Source organism: Protopterus annectens, chromosome 13.part0 (genome assembly GCF_019279795.1).
Source record: "Protopterus annectens isolate FY-2018-M chromosome 13.part0, PAN1.0, whole genome shotgun sequence".
NCBI lineage: Eukaryota > Metazoa > Chordata > Ceratodontiformes > Protopteridae > Protopterus > Protopterus annectens.
The window spans coordinates 138610877-138632205 of record NC_056747.1 but is presented as its reverse complement, the minus strand read 5'-3'; the positions used below and the strand labels follow the sequence as shown (position 1 = coordinate 138632205).

Below are 21329 nucleotides of genomic sequence, written 5' to 3'. Positions count from 1 at the left end.
ACGCATCATGGGAAACTGGTACCTGCTAACATTAGGTCCCACTCCACCAGGGCTACAGCTACATCAGCAGCCTTTCTCAAGGGGGGGGGGGGTGCCAACCAAGGATATTCTGGAAGCTGCAACTTGGAGTTCAGTGCACATCTTCACCAAACACTATCACTTACCTCTATATTATAAGACTAGAGCTGGTTTTGCCACTGCAGTTTTGCAGGGCCTACTAGCTTCTTCTAACCCTGTTTAACTCCACCATCCATCCTTAGCTTTGGGATTCAACCCAAGTGTGATGACTGCAGCAGGGTAACACGATGAACATAGTACAGTTTTGTACCTACCATAAATGTAGATGTTCGAGTGTTCACCCTGCTGCAGTCCAGGTTACCCTCCCTACCTCTCCTCTGAACTAGCAGGATTTATCTATACCACTCTATCCTATACAACCTCTGTGGTGTATTTGCTTGTGCCTGAAGGTATTGTTTTATTTTATACGTACCTTTTTATATAGCAATATATATATATTGCCTACCTATTGGGGGCACCTGACATCTGGGGCAAGAAAAACTGAAGAAAATGGTGTTGGATGCCTCTTATATATACCCCTGGCGCACTGACATCAGGGAAGAAGCGACAGCAACTGACGCCGGACGAAGACTTTGGAACTCAGGCTGACTGCGGGACCGCCTGACTGCAGAAGGGTGAACACTCGGAAATCTACACTTACGGTAGGTACAAAACTGTACTTTTCGGATGGTCACACTGCAGTCGATACTCCCGTTGTTAGGGAAAGACTGTTGGATGTGCTCTCTGGATCTCCAAGACGCCTACTACCATATAAAAATTAACAGGGCGTCAAGGAGGTATCTGCACTTCCGGCTGGGAGCCAGCCATTATCAGTTTCATGCTCTGCCCTGTGGTCTCACCACAGCCTCCAGGGTGTTCACCAAATGCATGGCAGTAGTGACAGCTCACCTGAGACGTCAGGGATTCCAGGTGTTTCCGTATTTTGACGACTGGCTCCTGACCGCCCCACCAGGCATCTACTTATCCAAAACAGGGACGCCATCCAGCTTTGTGCTCAACTAGGGATCTCCATAAATTGGGAAAAATCTGCATTACTGCCCTCGCAATCTTTGAATTTTATAAGTGCAGAGGTAGACCGTGGATATGACAGTTCATCTTCCCTCCAAAAGAGCACAGAACTTCATCTCACAAGTTCAGCGTCTTTTTCTGCTTCGGAAGGTCAAAGCAAAATGGATTCTTCAACTTCTTGGAACGATGGCCTCAACCATTCTGTTAATACCTTTAGCCAGGTTGCACATGAGAATCCTTCAATGGCTCCTGCTCTCCCAGTGGTCGTTCAAATATCTACTGCTGAATCACCCTATTCTGCTGATGGAGTCATGCAAAAAGGACCTTCGTTGGTGGATAGCCCCCAACAACTTGTTCACGGGAGCTCCCTTTGTGCCTACCCAACCCGTTGCCACTGTGACCAAGGATGCCTCCCAGGTCAGGTGGGGGTGGGGGCATTATCTTGGCAGGACTGTCCACGGCACATGGCAAAAACACGAGGCTCATCAACGTTCCTGAGATGAGAGCGGTGCCTCTGGCGTTGCAAGCACTTCAGGATCTTCTTCCTCCAGGGACGATTATGATACAATCGGACAACATGTCGGTTGTGTGGTATGTCAACAAACGGTGCAGTACCAGGTCTTACCCACTCTGTCAAGAGGCCATGCGAGTTTGGGAATCGGCAGTTTCTTCCCAGCGCTTTCTGGTGGCAACACACATTCTGGGGACAACCAACGTGATAGCCGACAAGCTGAGCCGGGCAATCTTGCTGCCCCACGCGTGGTCTCTGAAACGGGAAATAGTGGAACAGATTTTCAGAAAATGGGGACAACTTTGCTGCGACCTTTTTGCCAGTCCAGTCAATGCCAAGTGCAGCAGTTATTTTTCCCTAATCCCCCCTCCGGGGGAAGCACCCAGAGATGCTCTGGTCCACGATTGGCCCACAAGACTTCTCTATGCCTTTCCTCCATTCCCTCTTATCCCCAAAGTGATACAGAAAGCCAACCAACTGGGAAGCAGGTTAATCCTCATTGCTCCTTACTGGCCTCATCAGGTCTGGTTCCCGTCCTCGAGCCTCTTCACCTGGATGATCCTTGGATCCTGGGCTCAGTTCCAGATCTATTGACCCACATGTCTGTTTCACTACACCCCTCTCTCCACACCCCCTAATTGACAGCTTGGCTGGTCCAGTTCCATCTCTAGTCAGGCTTCATGATGTTTCGTCATCAGTGTCCCATATTCTTTTATCCTTGCATAAACCATCAACCAGAAAGGCTGTATGACAGTAAGTGGAAAAGGTTCTCTATTTGGGCACAGAAAATGAAAGTGGATCCTTACACCACTCCCGTTCCTGTGATTCTGGAATTCCTTTCGGAGCTTTTTCAGCAGGGATTTGCCGCAGCCACCATCAAAGTACAATTGGCGGCTATCTCGCATTTTTATTTGGGATCTCCAAATGTCAACCGTATGTCTTATAAGTTATGCAAAACCTTCTTGAGAGGAGCCACTTTACTGAGACCACCATTACAGGAACCTGTGGCTTCTTGGACTTAAATTTTGTGTTGTCCAAACTAACACCCCCTCCCTTTGAACCATCTTATTCAGCTTCCTTAAAGTATTTGTCTTGGAAGACTGTGTTCTTAGTAGCTATTACATAAGCCAGACGTGTTTCTGAGCTACATGCCCTGTCTATTAAGCCACCTTATTTAGTCTTTCATAAAGACAGGATTTCTTTACGTACCAATCCTTCTTTTGTTCCCAAAGTTTGTTCTTCTGCCACATTGAACCAGTCCATTGAGCTTCCAGTTTTCTTTCCCAGTCATAGCAATGTAGCGGAATATCATTTCCACCAGTTGGATGTTCACAGACAGCTGTGTTTTTATTTGCAACGGACCAAAGAATTTCAGACGTCAGACCAGTTGTTAGTTTCCTTTTCTGATTCCAGATTGGGCTTACCAGTTTCTAAGATGACATTGTCTGACTGGATTTCGAGTTGCATAGATTTCATCTACAATTCGGAGGGCAGACCTCTACCCCACAGGATCAAGGCTCACTCTACCAGGTCTCTGTCTACCTCTGCAGCCTTTCAAGCCAGGGTACCAATTGATCATATCTGTGCAGCAGCTACGTGGGCTACCCCTCACACCTTCATTACTCATAAGTAGGATTTGGCTTCTAGGGGTAGAGCATCCTTTGGCTCCACGGTGCTCAGGAGTATCTCCCAATGAACCACCCAAGAATAAGGCGCTAGGGACGCTGTGCCATATGTAAAAATGAAGGTGAGATTGGACTACCTAACATAAAGAAGTTATGTACTCACCATAACGTTCCATGTTGGTAGTCCATCTCACCCTTCATTTTTACCAACCCGCCCTCCTGCCCCCATCCTGGAAGATCTGGAGGTAATAATGTAAATCCTTAGTTGGCGACCCTTTAGTATTGGTTTGTTGGTTAGGGGTTTCTTTCTATTTCTAGTGAGCAGCAAACAAGATGTGGGAATTGCACTGGTGCACCATGGGATACCTGCTTAGTCACGAGCCGACCAGAAGTCTTCGAGCTTGAAAATCGGCCGATTCGGAGCCAAGGATCGTCTCCGAACCCATATGTAAAAATGAAGGGTGAGATGGACTACCAACATGGAACGTTATGGTGAGTACACAACTTCTTTTTCTTAGATGTACTAGCATTTTAACTTTACACTCCTTCAGATTGTGTTTCATTTCTGATCTGATTTTCCATTTTATATCTGGTAACTGGAGGTCAGTCCTATGAAAGGCTATCTTTCCAGTTGTTAACTTTGAAGACTGGGTAACTACCGAGAATGTCCAAGAGAACATTCAAAGGATGTGAAGTTTAGTTTATTGCCTAGTAAAGGGTAGTCACCTAGGTATTTACTGGTTTCTGGCAGAGAGATTTATCTGTAAATTTTGTTTATTGTACTCTGAAGCAGTAAATTGGTTCTAAGAGGAGTTTAATTATCCAAAAAAAAAAAAAAATCAGGATACTTCGCATTAACATGGCTAGACTTGTAAAGGCTGTAGGGCTGCTAGCCTAGTAACCTGTGTGAACCTGTAATGCAGTTACTGGGAAGATGCATGAAATTTTGGTATTAAAACAATAAAGAATTTGTGGTGAGGTAGCTGAGTCATAGGACCTTGGGAATTGTACTTTCAGTGACTAATTTAAAGAAAGAGCGGAGTCCAGTAGTATTTACAGACTTGTCTGGCTCCATTGGTGTAGAAAGAATAAAGGTCTGACATTGCCCCAGGTTCAATTAGTGGCTTGGGCATCTGATGGCACTGGTATGGGAAGACTGTGCGTTTGTCCTGGAGGGAGAAGTATGAATCAATTCTGTCCAATGTTACAATTCCTCAAAGGAGGGGGTGGCATCAGCAGCATAATAAATTGCCTTGGGGCTGGTCATTCAGACACCAGGCCTTGCATGTGGTAACCTCCATCACTGCTACAAGTCAGAATGAGCATGAGAGAAGACATAGTACCTGCAGCAATGATGTAGGCCTCACAGCCCCTGCACGGGGGGGTGGTTATGGCCTACGGTATTTACAGTGTCATTGTTGGAATGGTGGCAAGGGCATAGATTACTCCATGACTGCCTAAATGATGATCCCCTTCAGACATCCCGCTCCCCAGTGCTGATGCCTATTACAGGAGAATAAATGGGATCACATCAAGTTAGGGAAGTCTTGTTGGTGAACAAACTTAGGGACAAACAGCCATATAAGAAAAATATTTATAGGGTTGTACCTGTATAATGTAGCTGTTCAGGGTATCATGAAGTTTGAAATTATGTGCTGCCTCTGGCCTCTTGGCTGTATCAAACAGCACTGTGGATGTTCATTAATATTTAATGCAAGCTTATTGCTAGTGATCCAGTGATGCCTGGAATGTGTGGAGGTTGCCTAGGCTTTATGCTGCACACAATCAGATTATTTGTGGCTTTTAACAGAATTAGGTCATCCACATCGAACATGATGTGAACACATGAGAGGTTCACTCTCCAAGCATTAATGAAGAGTAAAAAGGGGATTGGCCTGGTACTGAACATTGGGAACACAGGTATAGAAAGTACACGTGCCGTAGGTAAAGTAGCTGTGAAAACAGCTTGTAAGTTTCAAATCGTTGGTATTGTAAAGAGTATGGAATGTTTAAACAGTCTCCATTTAAAGCAGTATGGTCAGTGGCAGCTCGTGGTATTGGACTGCTGGGCTGCAGCCCCCTCAATTGTCAAAAGAAAAAAAAGTTTAAATATTTTTACACACTAATAGCAGTGCAAATTAGTGTGTAATTTGGAAGATGCGATGATTCACAGAACTCGAAGCAGCACATGTGTGCTATAGTTCCGCTTTAAAAAAAAAAAAAAAAAAGTCTTGTCGCTGGACTGTTTTTTAAAAACCGTCCGGATTAAGGAACTGCAGGCATCAGTGAAGATGTCCAAAAGTCATTGTGGTTTTAACTGCACTAAATTGGAATCTGACTGCACTTAAGTCAGCAGCCATGTCACGTAATCTGAGTATGTGAGTTGGCTACTGCTTAGTCCTGTTGCATTCGTGGTCTCTTTCCTCGCTTTAAGTTGACAGTTAATTTGTGAGAGAGACGGACAGACTATTGCGGCGAAGTAAAAACAAAACCAACTTGGTGGATACTGGATCACTTTTTAGGCAAGTAAAACCTTCCTTGGCATGGAAGATTTTTTTTTTTTTTTTTTAATGAACTACTGTGGAAAAAAATCATGAGTTCTGAGTATTTTTTTTTTTTTGACATGACCAACCAGATAATTTATGTATTTAATATTTTCTGGCAGGGTCAAGTAGATAATTCATGTATTTAATTATTTCCTGGCAGGGTCGACCAGATACTGTTTAAATCAAGTGATACAGGAGTTGAATAGATTTAGTTTGTGCCACGTAGTGTGGAGAGGTGCAGCAAAGGTTGAAACTCCTTCAAAAACAACCAACCAAAATTATACAAAGTCCCACCAGTGTATTTAGGGCCGAAAGCGCTAAACCAGTTTTTACCTTCACGTTAAAAAAAAAAAAAGATGCGAGTTCTTATTCTTTGTTGGCATGTTTGATGTCTGGTGCACTTTGCTACTGTTTGGGACTTTGTATAAGTTTTGTTGGTGAGTTTGAAGCAGTTCCAACCTTTGCTGCACCCTTCACACTCCGTGGGCTTTTTCTTGTGTGTTAGTGCTTATTGAGCTGCATGGTCACACGCTCAGGCTTACGTTTCTAAATCTTGTAAATAACATCCTGGCCTGGAGTTTGGCAGGGTCAACTAGATTGTAGAACAAGGAGAAATCTACAGTGACATGACTGTTTTGGAGGCAGATTGTGATTTTCTAACACTATCCTGGCATGGTTAACCAGGTACTTGTAGACAGTGCATGTGTTTTGGGAGCTGGTGATGACTCTTGGTTTGTTTGGAATGTAATATCCTGGAAGGAGTCAAAGAAATTGAGATATTATATACAGATATATATATATATATATATATATATATATATATATATATATATATATATATATATATATATGTGTGTGTGTGTGCATATATATTTCTGAGGGGCCATTTGTGGATGGCATTCTTTTTTTTTTTTTTAAACATATATTTTTGTAGGGTTAGTCAAGATAAATTAGGGCTGTTTGTCAATGTGGTGGTGGTGCTGAAACTATTCTTGCATGAGTACAGTGTGTATGGGTGATCTGAAGTAAGATCACATGCAAGTTCTTGACGATACAGTGTGAAATAAATACTGTAATGTAACTGTGGTCTTTTATTTTCATTATTTTAAACATTGTAGGCTCAAAGCAGATTCTCTGGGTAGACATTTGGAATGGGGGCAATGCCTATGCTTTGCAAGAGTAATGTACATCTGAGTTAAGTATGATTGACCACAAGCTCTGAACATTGCGTATGTGGAAAAAAAGACTACTTACCTTAATAACAGCGTCATCGTTGTTGTTAACCTCGCAAGATCAAATCATATACTGTATTTAGGGTTGTCAGTGCAGATTGGGGCTGTGTGTGAATGGATGAAATGGCCCTGCTGCTTCCTGTTGTAATTCTAGCTTTACAAAACTATAATACTTTTCTGTCTGTACTTTAAGATGAATGTAAAATAATTAGCAAGTTTCTGAGCAATGTTTATTATTTCATATCTGTTTGTGTATCCTGAATGTTTGTTTAAAAATGTTTATAATATGTTGTATTGGTTGGTAGAATATTCAGCATGTGAAAAGTGACTGAGCACTGTTCAGCTTTGATCCCACTTTAGCATAGCTCTGCCCCTTTCTGGTTGGCCTAACACATTCAGTTATCTCCTGCAGCCCCCCTTTGATTTGAAGTCACCAGTTGCCACCGAGTATGGTTGTCTGCTAAAAAAGAAGATGGAATTTATAGTACCCTTTTAGATTAAAAATAAGTAAATGATGATTGTGGTAATGATGGAGCCGTGGCTCAAATGGCATGCTCTTTGGAAATATTTAAGACCTTTACCATGTAGAGGATAAATGTATTTGTCCTACTTTTAATACCTGGAGTACAGATTTGTCCATTTTGGACAATGAAAGGAAATGTTTGATTGCACCAATCTTTAAAAGCCAAGACTGACCTAATCTTGGTAAATAGCACCCCTTGCTATTCTGATTCTTGCTTTAAAATATGTTTATATTGTTTTTTTCTTTTCGTTTTTCCCCTTACTGACTGCCAGTCATTAATTCCTGTCTTGGTTAGTTGGCCTGTTTATTTACCCTTCTCCAGGTCCAGAACTGACCAAGAAGGGCCTTCATTTAGACAGGCATCAAAGGGTTTTATCTCTGTGGCCTTAACACTCTGCCACTTGGCAGCTGATTTGCACACTCACTTATATGAGTAGTTCCAAAGTGTGCTGTTTCCAGTGGGATGACGTGTCTGGTCTGGTACATGCCCTCCCTGGGAAACTTGCATAGGCTAAAAGCGAACTGAAAATTGCCACCTCTGCTAAGGAAAAACATAATTCAGAAACCTTAGGAAGAGCACTGAGCATTGCACCTAATTGATACAGGATCATAACAGCCACTCAGTCCGAGGACATAGCCAGCAAGCATACTAGCAGATAAATTTAGTTCTGACTTCTCCCACCATTACCTAGTTTCCCCAGCATAACATAATGCTGGCAACCCCCTACAAACATTGTGTGAATAAGTCCTAAAAGGCTCTCACACAGAAAAAAAAGCATTACTTTTGTGGGTCCCAGTAATGTCCCAGTGTGTTTCTTTGTCGGTGTAAAGCCCTGTCACACTATACGTGTCCTGAGTCTATTCAACCTTAGCCCCTCTCTTACCAGATACATAGAGAACAGCTGTGGTCATCCCCCTTCCTAAGGGTTGCCCTATCATTAATCCCAGCAGCTATAGGCTTATGATGAACCTTACCATACTTGGCTGTAAAGGAATGGAACACCTCATTACGGAACTCATAAACTATATTTTCATCTTGCAGTCCCTCAACCTAAACCATTTTGGATTTGTGAAACTAATCTCCTGCCTGTAGAATTTAGTAGACAACGCTGAAAAAGTTGAGTCACTGGATGAAGGCAGATTAATACACACAGCATACCTTGACATGGCAAAGCCCTTTCACACCATTCCATACCTAGCTAGGTGTTGTAGAGAAAGTAACCAACTGAATGTAAACTGTTGCGTAGTGTCTCACCGACAAAATTCAACAAATTATTATTGGAGGGCACACTCCCTTAAAATGATTTATTAATAGTAGAGTCCCACAAGGCACGGTGCTGGGCTGGTTCTGTTTGAGATTTACTTTTCTGATGGCAGTGGTCTGTCACCAAGTGTGTAGGTGACTGCAGATTTGGAGCAGTCCTACAATAGAGGCTAATGTACAAACAAATGGCACTAGGACTGTGCTCTACAGCTGAGTGCTAAAAAAGTGTAGTATTGTATCCTTTGGAAAACATGAGTACCTGTACACCTACCATATAAACACCAGGGCCCCTACCAGGAATCTGTACAGCTCTTAGGGACCTAGGCACGTTTGTAAATGGTGACCACCATGTATTCAGCTGTCACTATAAAATCCTTCTACCTGGACTAGCTGATTATTAAAGGGATGTATTCTAGATCCAACTATGCTATCTCATCTCTCTCCTTGTCCCTTATTAGGCGAATAATAAAATAGTGCTTTCGGCTTTCAGTGAAACTAGACTTCATCAGATTTAAGATTTAATAACACTTACTTCAATGAAAGGTTTCAATCTGATTTTGCCTTTGTGGTGACTTTGATTTATGAATTTTTCTACCAGAATTCATTTCTTGAATCACCTCAAACTTAAGTAGAGTAGTGGAGTTCAACATGATGCTGTTACCAAAGATTGTACATGTACTATGGCATGCCTCGTTTTCTGTCTTTAATAAGCGATTATTCAAACTAGAAAAAATGTACTATCGTTTGTCTAAGAGGGCAAACAACATGCTGTCTCACCGTAAGCTTTTTTGTGACAGTAGAGGTGGTTTTTGGTTAATCCCTCCCTGTAGGTAGCAGCTGTGAATGTTACATGTTGAAAAAGGATTGTGTTTATCACTCTGAGCAGATTAAATTCTCTCCCTCCCCGTATACTTACATGAGCTGGTTAGATTTTTGCCTAGATGGTAAGGTATGGTATCAGTGACTTTTTCTTCATAGACTCAAATAAAAGTTCTCAAAAGCTAAAAGCCCACTAGGCAAAGAGTCTTGTATGTTGCATCACCTTGCCTTATTCTTATTTTTATTCTTTTTATTTGTAGTTTGTTTTCCAGGATAGTCCATTGGACCATGAAGAGCTTGTTTTCAATGGAGTCCTGGGGAGAAAAGCTCCAGAATAATACAAAGAATCAAAGTAACATAAAAAGAAAAACAAATACATAATACAAAGAAAGCATAATACAAAATAGTAATACAGTATATACAATTGATGCAATGCAAGATAAAATTGTTAGAAGCAAAAAATAGTTTTTTTTTTCCACCTAGAAAAAAATCTTCTTCAGAAACTGCCCGGAATCTAATACGGGGACGTCCTGTGCTCTGATCCAGTTACATTGAAATCCTTTGTTTTACAGAGACAATATGACCTACAATAGTAAGATTTCTGTAAATGTACAAGTAAGAAGGTGCTATTCTTTGGTAGGAGTCAGTGAAGCTAATGCACGCTAAAGACATCTACTTACTAAACATAATTAACATTGGTATCAAAACAATTTCTGACATGTTACTCAGGAGATGGAGAAGTTAATATGATGGCTACTATAAGACAAATGAAGTCAGTGCAGCTCTGCAGAAAAGCTTTTCACTGGCAACAGATTTGGACTAACCTCACAAATAAAAAAAAAAAAATGAAAGATACCCTCATAGCGTAATGTTAATTGCAAGTCCTCCATAAAACGTAATGGACACTGCAGACGCTGCAGACTAGAGAGGACTGACTGGTGTGGCTAGTAGATACTGTGCATAGATTTGGCAGTAAAATTTATCTGTGTGAATGTGATGAAGCCCAAAATCTCTGAAAAGAAATGCACCTGCCTAGAAAGTCTTCTCCATTTGCAAACAGAATGTACATATTCCACCCAGTTCATGAGTTAAACAGCAGCATTAAGCTAGATGTTTGGTGTGTTCTTTTTTAATAAAAAAAAAAATAGCCAGAAGTCTAGACCACAGAACTTTATTTTGTAAAGCTATAGTTAACCGTGGCTTCCTGTTCTAGGTGGCTGTTAAATATACTACATGAGAACCAAACCGCTCAGTACTACAGCTTTAATGTTTAAGTTTACTAGCAAGTGTTGGAATGTGTTAATTAGGGACTGAGACCTCTAATTATGTTGTCTAAGATGCATGCATTTTTAGGAAGTGATGGTGTAGACAGTACACATTGCTATTACTTGAATTTGTCTTTATGTATATACAGTAAGGCTTAAAGAAAGCTGATTGAGATTTTCATTGTGTTTTACTGTAAACTGGAAGTTTGTCATGAAAAACTGATTTGTAAAAATGTGTGAATTTGTAATCTTTTACTTTCTAAAATGAGGAAAACAAAGTGGGGCCCTCATTGGAGTGCAGAATGACTCCGTTCTGCACATAAGAAAGGAATATGAGACAAGTGTTGTGTTTAACTCCCTGGTATGCATGTTTGCATTTGTGTTATAATTGGTATTGATTAGTCTGGCTTGATAAATAGTGAATTGAACAGATCCTGTAAAACTAATACAATTTATCAATGTCATGCCACACAGATGCATAAAAGTTCACAGACCTGATGTACTGCTTCTCAGAGCTGACCCTCTTGAGAGGAGTTTGATGTGCAGGACCTCTTCTTCTAGGTTTGTCAAAGGCATTTGACACAGCCTGCCACACCTTGCTGCTTTACAGATTTAGTCTAACATTCTGATATTTTCACTTGGGTGTTTTATTTCAAGCTAGATGTAAATAAGTTGAGATACATTGTGCTGTTTCATTTCATGCTGATATCCTGGAAAGTGTGCTTCAGAAATGTTATTTATTCCCTGCTGTTTTTGTAGACCAGCTGTGGTCTACCAGTGTCATTTCCTTGCTGATACAGTTTGATGATGTTGCAGAATTTTTGTGTTGTCAAATTAATCCCCAGATTAAAAAGAATAAAATATCTACAGCCCTCATTCTCAGAATAACCTGGTATTGAACTTTGTCAGTAATGAGGTAATGGTAGCTGAAGGTTTAAAAAATAAGGTTGTGAAAATTTGTACCTGTCCAGTACAGCTAATTCTTACTTCAGAAGTGTCCTATTTCAGCTACCCAGTACTTGGTCTTCGATAACCAGTGCTTGCATCGTTGTATTGTGACATCTGGAAGAAATTTCCACCTGGGGCCGTGCTGCCAGGTACATATGACTGAGGACATTGTGCTACTGTTGCTAATGTATGAAAGTGTTCTTGCTACCATCAACAAATGGAGACTGGCTTCAAACTCTGTGCATCATTGTCATGCCATTTCTGAACTTAAATAGCCGCCAGTCAGACACTTCTGTACTTTCAGTCTCAAATACTGGAGTTACTGTGCAAGTGTGTGTGACTGGATGGGATTGGCTGACTACTTGGTTTTATTAGATGTGACCTCTAACCCTCTACAATGGGTATGGATTAAAGAAAGTTAATTTATTTGGACAATTGAAGTTTGTCACAAGGGCTTAAATGTTTTATGGTTCTCTGGTATGTCTGGGTAGGACGACACCTGGCTGTGATAATCTGCCATTTGGTTGTTGTGGGATGAATGCAAGTGTTTGAAAAACTGCCCACACCGTCAGGTCCTTCACTTCTGTTTCTGAAAGAACTGATGAAACAACTAAAAGGAGTCTGTCTATCTATAGTATTGCTACCCCTCATTAACCAGTTATAGTTGCCAAACCAAAATATGCATCCTATTGCAACCACTATCAATGGTCCGGTCCCATCATTCCCTTTGGAAACGGAGTATCAGATTATTGTGAGTTGACGGCTGATATCAGAATTGATGAAAAATATATTTTATTACTGTAGGTTTCGTAGGATTGAAGAAAGGCACATAATGAGATGGTTGAATATTTCAAGACCATAAATACTAGAAAAATATCAACTTTGACGTATTTTCTGACTTTCTTAAGCTTTCTTTGTATCCTTTTTTCTAGGTGTTGAGAGATTCTCGAATACATCATCTTCGACTGCTGAGTATTCTGGGATACCATGCTGTTTTCTTTATGATCCCTACCTGGGTCTTAATTGATCTATCGTCATTTTTAGTTGACACTGATATGGTAAGTATAAGTTAGCACTATTCTTTTACAACAGATTTCTGCTTCTGCTTAATTAAGTGACTTTGAAAAATAGCTGTTTTCGGTTGGTGAAGCTTAAGTAATTATGTGCCCAGCTTCAAGATGTTTTGCTTTGCTTTAGTTATTTTTACATACAAACAAGCAGAAAAGAACTCTGAACATGGAAGATTAAAATTTTAAGGTTTGATGCAATTTGAAATAAAAACTTCAAACACACAAAATGAAAACTTTAAGAACGAATTTAAAATCCAAGAAGCAGCAGCGGTGCCAGAAGCATTGCAGATAGCTCAGACGTTAAGAAACTTCAAGATGAGGTAACCATGACTGGGAGGCTTGAAACCAGCTTGACGTAGATATTTACTTGTACTTCCCAGAGCTCTGAATCAAAATGTTCTGCCTAGATGTAACCGCTGAGTATTCAGGACGTACTGTACCCCTCTTTCTTATCCAAAGAACACCCTGTATAACTTGTTCTAGTTCAGGAAATATTTAAGCTATCTGATTTCATCAGCATGTTTGGTAGCACATCAGACTTTATGCATGTTAATTGTGCTACATTTGTTAAGGTAATAATATCACAGTTTACCTTTTTATGGTTTCATTGCCATTTTCTGACTAAGATGGTCTGGATAGACTACCAGGCCTTTTTTGAAACGGGTATGTTTTATTGCTCTTACCAGGGAAAAGGTTTCACCCATCTAACAGCCTTTTAAATAAATAGGAACCTAGATAGGTTATCAGCAGGCAAATCTGAATTCTCTATAGAATTCCTGTTTCAGTCACAAAAGGGACCAGGTAAAGGTTCTGCACTGGTTTTTCATAAGAATCTGTTACCTCCACCCATTAACTACAACGTTTGTAGGTATATCAGGTGTCCCAGGTAGGAGATAAATGGGGACCTCTGTGCTGTTTATCACATCTTTTATTTTTCAGGTTCAGGTGAGTTCAAAATAAGTACCTTGCTTCAGTTCATGCAGGAAAGAAAAGTGAAAGTGGCATGATGGGAGGGAACTAGAGCCGAGTAAGGAGAGTAAGACTCCAAAATAGTCGAGGAGGAGGTGGAAAGAGAATTGTCTGCCTATAGGGAGGACAAAGCAGAAGGACCTAATGGGAGTCCTTTCCAGCATCATGGGAAATCTGGTTAATGTGCTAGCAGACCCCATGACAGAGATCTTCCACAGACTAGTGACCAGTGCTGTATTTCCCTTGTGATTGGCGAATAGCAAGCTTACAGTAGGAGCAGTAAGAATCTGAGAAGCTCCACACATGTTAGCATAAAGTTTTAGAAAGAATCCTGAGGGGGAAAGCCGGCTACTTTCTTGAGAGTATACATTTCCAGGACTTTATGGCAGAAAGTGCTGTTAGTCAAACTTAATCCAATTTTATAAAAGGGATAACAGGAAAACTTGACAGCCATCTTGGTGTATCTGGACTTCACTGATATCTTTAACGTGGGTGGTTCTGTTGTAGCAGGTAATAATTTGAGATTTCTTGTACTTTGATCACAGCCAGCTTTGGACTGGCATTGTTGATCACGTGAAACTGTACACAATTGATGGAGCTTTGCACACGTAAACCTTCTTCTGCTCAACATTAGTTTCTTTCCTTGTAATAAAATTGACTATTTATTTGACAGAAACAGTGGCTTTGGATTTCAGGGGACTTAAATTAGGAGTATACTCCTGTGAAGGTTCCGCCATTACTTTCGACTGTTAACAGCAAACACTTCATGTCGATGTACTTTCTTTAAGTGGAACTCTTGCAGAAGGCAGTGAAGCTGATGAGATGTGAAGAAGTTCTTACAAGATGAAACTTGAGATTATGCTCCTTAACAGTTTTTTTTAAACTTGTCCTATCTTTACCATTTTGTTGTTGGAACAGATGGCAAGTATTAACCTTTCAGTGGTTAAGAAGATAAAATTGTTATTTTCAGATGTCTTATAAAACTGTAACTGTTCATTACTAATAGCCAGACCTGTAGATATAATTGCAATTTAATATTTGTAAACAGCTTGAGATTTGAGAGAGTAATGTCAATTTGAGGCAGGTCCACCATTTTGGTCGCTGGAGCCCAGTTGCCCACATTTATATAAAAACATCTTTTAAGAGGTATAAACTTAAAAATAAACTTTGACAAGAAACATTTCAGTAATGTAGCACTATTACTAAACAAAACATAAGAAACCATGCAGTCCATTTTCCTAACCTTTTTTTGCCCCTAAATTTTTGCACCACAAGAGGATAAAGATTTGGAAAGCGATTGTTGCCATATGCTATTGTCCCTCTTGATACAGACAACATTTAAATGTTCAGCTCATCTCTGGCTTATTTGGACGTAAACATAAAAGCTAAAAAAAACTTCATGGAAATGTATGGCTGGACTTCTAAAGAGCCTCACAGACCAATGCCTAGTAATTACTTATTGAGTTTAGCCATACTTATGTAAATAAGGTTTAACAAATTTTCATTGGTCTTGAGTAAAACATGAGTCACTCCGGTGACATAGCGAGATAAAGCTCTCACAATGGCCAGCCTACCTGGGATCGATTAGCACCTCTGGTGTCTGATAGGGAGCAGCAGGGATGGATGTCTATGCCCATCCTGGGGCAAGGGTGCTCTTTACTGATGCCATGTAAAGGGCTTGTAATCCCAAGAAAGGAGTTGACCTGAAGCATAATCAACAAGTGTGGGGTGGAAGGGAAAGGTAAAGTGGGTGGGGCATAAAAATTACCAAATGGAAGCACAGACAGCCAAGCCTCCCGTGATTCCTCTAAAGTCCACAACTGGCCCCAGCAACACCAGAGTAAATGGGGGGAGTAGGAGGATGGCTGGTTGATTAGGAGTCAATTTGGGGCACAGGGAATTGGGATGGTACGAAAGAGGTCCAAGGGGATCAAAAAAAAAAAAGGGACAAAACAGACGTTACTGAAGAAGTAGGAATCAAGTATAAAACAGGAATTTGAGGTCTGTGAAAGGGTATGAAAAATGATTGTTTTCATTAGATGCTTGTTTGTTTGTCTTTAGGCTTTTCCCGGTTAGGAGTCGCCACAGCGGAACTCCGGTCCGCTAATGATTGGCAGTAGATTTTCACGAACGCCGAGGTGCCAGCTCGACATTCAACCTTCAACGAAGGCATGCCCAATCGTGTTAATTTCAGATCCTTGGGTAGCTTACTATAACTATTCCCTTCAAAAAGCTGAGAAAATGTCAATTGAACTATTCCAAACCATTTGTACAAGTGTACCCAATACTGAGAAAAAATATGTCCCCATGGATCCAGGAACATGATTGCCTGCTTTATTTATGTTGCTGACAAAATGCCCCACAGTTTGAGGGGAAATCCCCCTTTCCCCAAACATTTTCTCCATTTCTTCCTAGGGTTTAGCACATCAATTACATATTGGAAGCAACAGTGTTTTTCCAGTAAGATCCAGTCTGCCTCTAATTTCATATTTAAGACATTTGTACATACCAAAAAGGGCAGCATTTTTCACAGAAGTTTTCATATATGTAAACAAAGGCTTTATTGTATAACTTAGACACTTGAAATTTTATTGGTGAAAAAAACTAGTCCACCCCCATAAAACTTATTAAACGTTCTTTGTAAGGAATACATATTTTCCAATACTGGGTAAAAAAACTAACACCTTTTGTTATGTCTGAATTAATAAACTGTCCAACTATTGTAAAAAGCTTGACTAGATTTTTGTACGTCTGACACTGTTAATACATCATCTGCAAAAGCAACAAATGTATATTCAAAGCCTTATAGGATCAGTCTCTTGTGATCTCAAATAGCTAGCTAAAAGAGGATTTAAGGAAAGAATATAAACTATATGCTACAAAGGACATTTCATGCCAGACCCAGACATGCTGCTTTTTAATATTGGAATTGCGTCCATTTATTGATGTAAAAAAGTGTGGAAAAAATAAGGCTTATATTGTAAACACCTGCCAGGACATATAGTTTTTCAGTAATCTGAAACATTTGTACTCTTGTTTTTAAAAAGCCTTCTAAGCCTCAGCTAAGACCAGGGAAGTCTTTATGAAATAATGGATAAGGCTGAAAAGTTAGTGCTTTTATTGATAAGTTTATGAAAGACATGTTCATGCCTGGAACAAAACCAAATTGAAACTGATCTGTTATCTGATGGGGAAAAGTAGAAACATTGTATTAGATTTGTACTTATTTTGCAATAAGTATTAAGCAAAGAAATTGTATGAACACTCACCCTTTTTTGAGAATCTTTGTTAGACTTAAATAGTACTATATTCTCAGCTAATGTGAAGTATTTGTCTGGTGTATATTTAAGTGTAGTCATAAAATGAAAAAAGTCAAAATTGGGGTCAGAAGATGTCTACAGTTATACAGAATACATTCAACAGTATGTCAGGGTCAGGTATGTAGTCTCCATTTAATTTATTGATTACTTTTTAAGCAACTCTTCTGACTATGTGAACTGTATATATGCTTGCACACCTCTCAACCTCTTAGCACAAGAAGTTTGGACAAAGCCAAATGTAATGGGGTTAACAAAGGCTGAAAACTAACAGATTTTAAATACTGCTCTTACAAAATTAGAAAGTTGCTAAAATAACAGGATTTGTGTTAGCATGCATTTTGTGACGAATATGAAGTTTGAAACGCAAATGAATGTCATTACTGAAGTCAGTCCTCACTGATATGCCAGAAAACCACAAATTTTTATAAGGAACAGACCAAAAATATGAGGCAAAAATTTGGACATTCTGCAAAAGTCTGACAGATGAGAGAGATGCTTGCTGGAATGTCATTTACTTTATCTTATGGTGCCTGACTACATTCCCATACAAAAGTGGGAATATATTAGAATACAAATCTACAAAAATATCTGCTATTAATTTAGAATCCTTACTTGTTCCACTTTTTGTATTTAGAGCATTTGTATATATTTTTTTTTCCTGTGCAAAGCTAAGTAAAACTTTGCTCTGCAAAAAGTAAAGTTTTTCCGAGTAATAAACACCTCTTTTGTTTAGAAAAAGGCAGCAATTTTTATCAGGTTTACTGTATCATTCATTAAAACAACACACTTACCTTATTTTTGACAAATTGCCTTTAGTTAATTATATAACTTCTATAAGAGAATTAAATTGACCATTTTGCAATATCTTAAAACATGTTGCAAGACATTGAAATAAAGAACACATAGCAAGTTTGAAATCAGTAAAGAACATGTAGCAAGTTTGAAATCAGGTAATTTTGGCAAATTTAACTGCTGAAGTATTCAGAATCGAAAACTCTCTTTTTATTGGTAATATCACTGTAAAGGGTGGGCCGTGGTGGTGCAGTGGTTAACATTGCCACCTCACAGCAAGAGGTTCTCCGGTTCGATCCTCAGCTGGGGTGCCTTCTGTGCGGAATCTGCATGTCCTCCCTGTGGTCGCGTGGGTTTCCTCCGGGTGCTTCGGTTTCTTCCCACATCCCAAAGACATGCTGTAGGTGGATTGGACACTCTAAACTGGCCCTAGGCGTGAGTGCGTGTGCCTTCTGTGAAAGGTTGGGCGCTGGGCTGGCAACTCGACACCGTAAAACTCCACTGCCAATCATGAACGGACAGGTGATCCGCTGTGGCGACCCCTAACCGGGAAAAAACGAAAGAAAAATAATCACTGTAAAGATAAAAAATGTAATGAACGCATTTTGCTCATGCTCATCCTAAATGTACTATTCGGCTATGTACTGAAGCATGTAATGAGCTGGCAGTAATGAAAATGAACAGCTGAGTTTTTAGAAATGAACTGGGAATATCTCAAATTTCATGTTTGTAGGAGTATAACCAAGTTTTGAATTATATACAAGCATCCAGATATTTGTCAAACTATGAAGCGGACAAGTCAGAATGTCTAATTGTACTCAACCTGTTATCGCATTCTTATCATGAATAGAGGTGTTTAGAATTGTACTAGAGTCCCTAGCTAAAAATGTACAGTTTACTTGAAGATGATACAGACCAGTGGACAAATCCTGTAAGAAGATCATAAGCGATTCTCAAAAGGTCCATAAACTGAACCTAAAGTAAAAGTGAAACCTTTCCCTTGTAGTTCATTTAATACAGAGCATTTAGTCTTGTAGACATCTAGAATCCAGTGTTGTGCAACAAACCAAGAAACCCTCTGGATTTTTATATAAAGAATTAAATTGAGGATAAGCATTATTTTTTTGTACAAATTATTTATCAGCAACCAGACGAAGTTCTTGTAATAATGTAATAGTTATGGTCATATGGTGTAATAGCCTGAATAACTGGTTACATTTAGTAGAGTGGCTGATCCCATTTATATTCAGTGATGCTAATGTAACAGAGATTTCAAGATAAAATAAGCCAGATTTGACCACAGTGTTGCCACAGTGTACTACCCCTATTAAAAGTAAAACGATTGTCAGTGTTTAGTTATGAAACATTGGGGACAGAACACACCAAGTAGCCCATTTAAGTGACATGTCTGTCGGTTAGACTTAAGGCTGCGAGTTACTTCCTGTGGTACAGCATTTGATTCCTTCACCCTTCAATTGCCAACTGTGTGACCTTGAGCAAGTTATTTATCAGAAGGTGCTTTGGGCCAGTTGAGAATTTGAGCTAGGCACCTTAATGGTCTCCTGGAATGCATGCCTAGTAACTACCTATGAGCCTTGACTGTGTAGGGAAGGCATACGATTGAAATAAGCGTAAGGTCCTCAGTTAATTTTCCATGTTCTTGAGGATTGAAATGAAAATTACAAAGCAGTAAAAGAAATGTCTATTTGCTCCTGAGCAGTAGTTTTCTTACGTCAGTAAAAAGAAGTATTTATTTTTCAATCACATGTGAAAGTAAATCCTGAAAACTTTAGACAGAATCTTGGTTTACCAGTAGTTTTTTACTTTAATGTCTTGCAAAACTAGATTTTCTTTTTAGTTATGGATAAGAATTTCACCATCTCACCAGCTCCTTGGCTTAAAGGGATAAAACCGTAACTGCATTGCAGGTGACCTGAATTTGACAAGTCTCAAAGGTACCTATAACAGCTGGCCACGGAGGATGGGAGTTTATGGATGCTACTGGCTCCAGCCCATCCTAAGGGGAGGGAGGCATCACTGACTCATCACAGTGGTGACAGGTGACAAGAGCACTAGGTGTTCATGCAGTAAAGTTCCAGCCTGACTGAGATCACTTTGTAGTGTACTTGCACTAAGCAGCCGAAGGGAAGGGGGCATGCCTCCCTGGCGGTACTGATTGTGAGATGAAAGGAGCAGTGCAGCATGGGAGGGGGGGTGCTGCCACAGAGAAAGCAAGCCATTTGCAGGACAAAGCAAACTGGCCAGCTCCATACTGCCTGACTCTCACCGGGGAATGTGGGGCCGATGGGGGTTCCAGGAAAGTAACATGAATTGTAGGGCTGTTGTCTAGCCCAGGAATACCTGGCTCCTTTTATAGCAAATGAATAGGCAGTTGTCGAATGTAGATGAGCCATTGAGCAGGATCCATGTGGAGAGAGCACAGGAAGAAATAGAAAAGAATTTAGCCATCATGAGCCTATTGGTGCCTACCTTAAGGAAGTCCACTCTGTAAACAGAATGTATGAAATGTGGACACTACCTCAGATAAATCCTTATGCAAAGTAGTGGTAAAAACTAAAATAAATGTAAAAGTGCATGTTGTAAAGCCCAGTGTTCAGGAATTCCAGTTAAGTTAAAATGATACCTTCTGGATCTTAACTCAAGATTTATAATTTTATGTTCAAGGTGCTGCAAAAAGCTTTTTAGATCTTTTATGTTAGCTTGTTCCTCAAAAACATAAATGTTAAAACACAGCTAATAAACACGCCTTCATTGGAGTTCTGTCACCACTGAGCATGCCACATGCACCTGTGCCTTCCCCATTTGGTAAATGATGATCCACCTCTTCTGACAGGTATCAGGTTTATAGTTTATCATTGTTGATAAATGTAAGGGCTGAAGTTAGCATTGTAACCTCACATCTGTAAAAAGGCTGTGGAAGCAGCTGCCTCCCCCCTTAGGATATGGCCTCACTGTGCTTGTATTTATGACAGTAAAATGAGATGCAGTTGAGAACTAATATAGTGCATTTTCAGTGACTATTTCCTTCTAGAATAAAAAAAATGGGATACCTAAAGTACTCACCTGACTTTCCTGAAAGATTTTGTTTTCACTGCAAGGAAGCCGCGGTGGTGCAGCTGGTAGCATTGTCTCCTCACAGCAAGAGGTTCTCCCGTTCGATTATCAGCTGGAGCACCTTCTGTGTGGAGTCTGCATGTCCTCCCCACAGTCGAGTGGCATTCGAAAGATATGCGTGAATGGGCGTGCCTTCGTTGAAGGTTGGGCGTCGAGCTGGCACCTCAGCACCGTAAAAATCTACTGCCAATCATTAGCAGACCGGAGTTCCGCTGTGGCGACCC

General features: G+C 40.1%; 1 protein-coding gene across 1 annotated transcript in view; it reads left to right on the top strand.

Annotated features, from left to right (window-relative positions):
• The first annotated feature begins 10185 nt into the window (after positions 1–10185).
• The window catches only part of LOC122787848 (solute carrier family 35 member E1-like), a 122047-nt gene continuing 110903 nt past the window's right edge, over positions 10186–21329 (top strand). Inside the window, exons 1-2 of the mRNA XM_044054764.1 lie at positions 10186–10221; positions 12752–12877. Coding sequence (XP_043910699.1) covers positions 10186–10221; positions 12752–12877 — 162 coding nt within the window. The remainder of the gene's footprint in view (positions 10222–12751; positions 12878–21329) is intronic.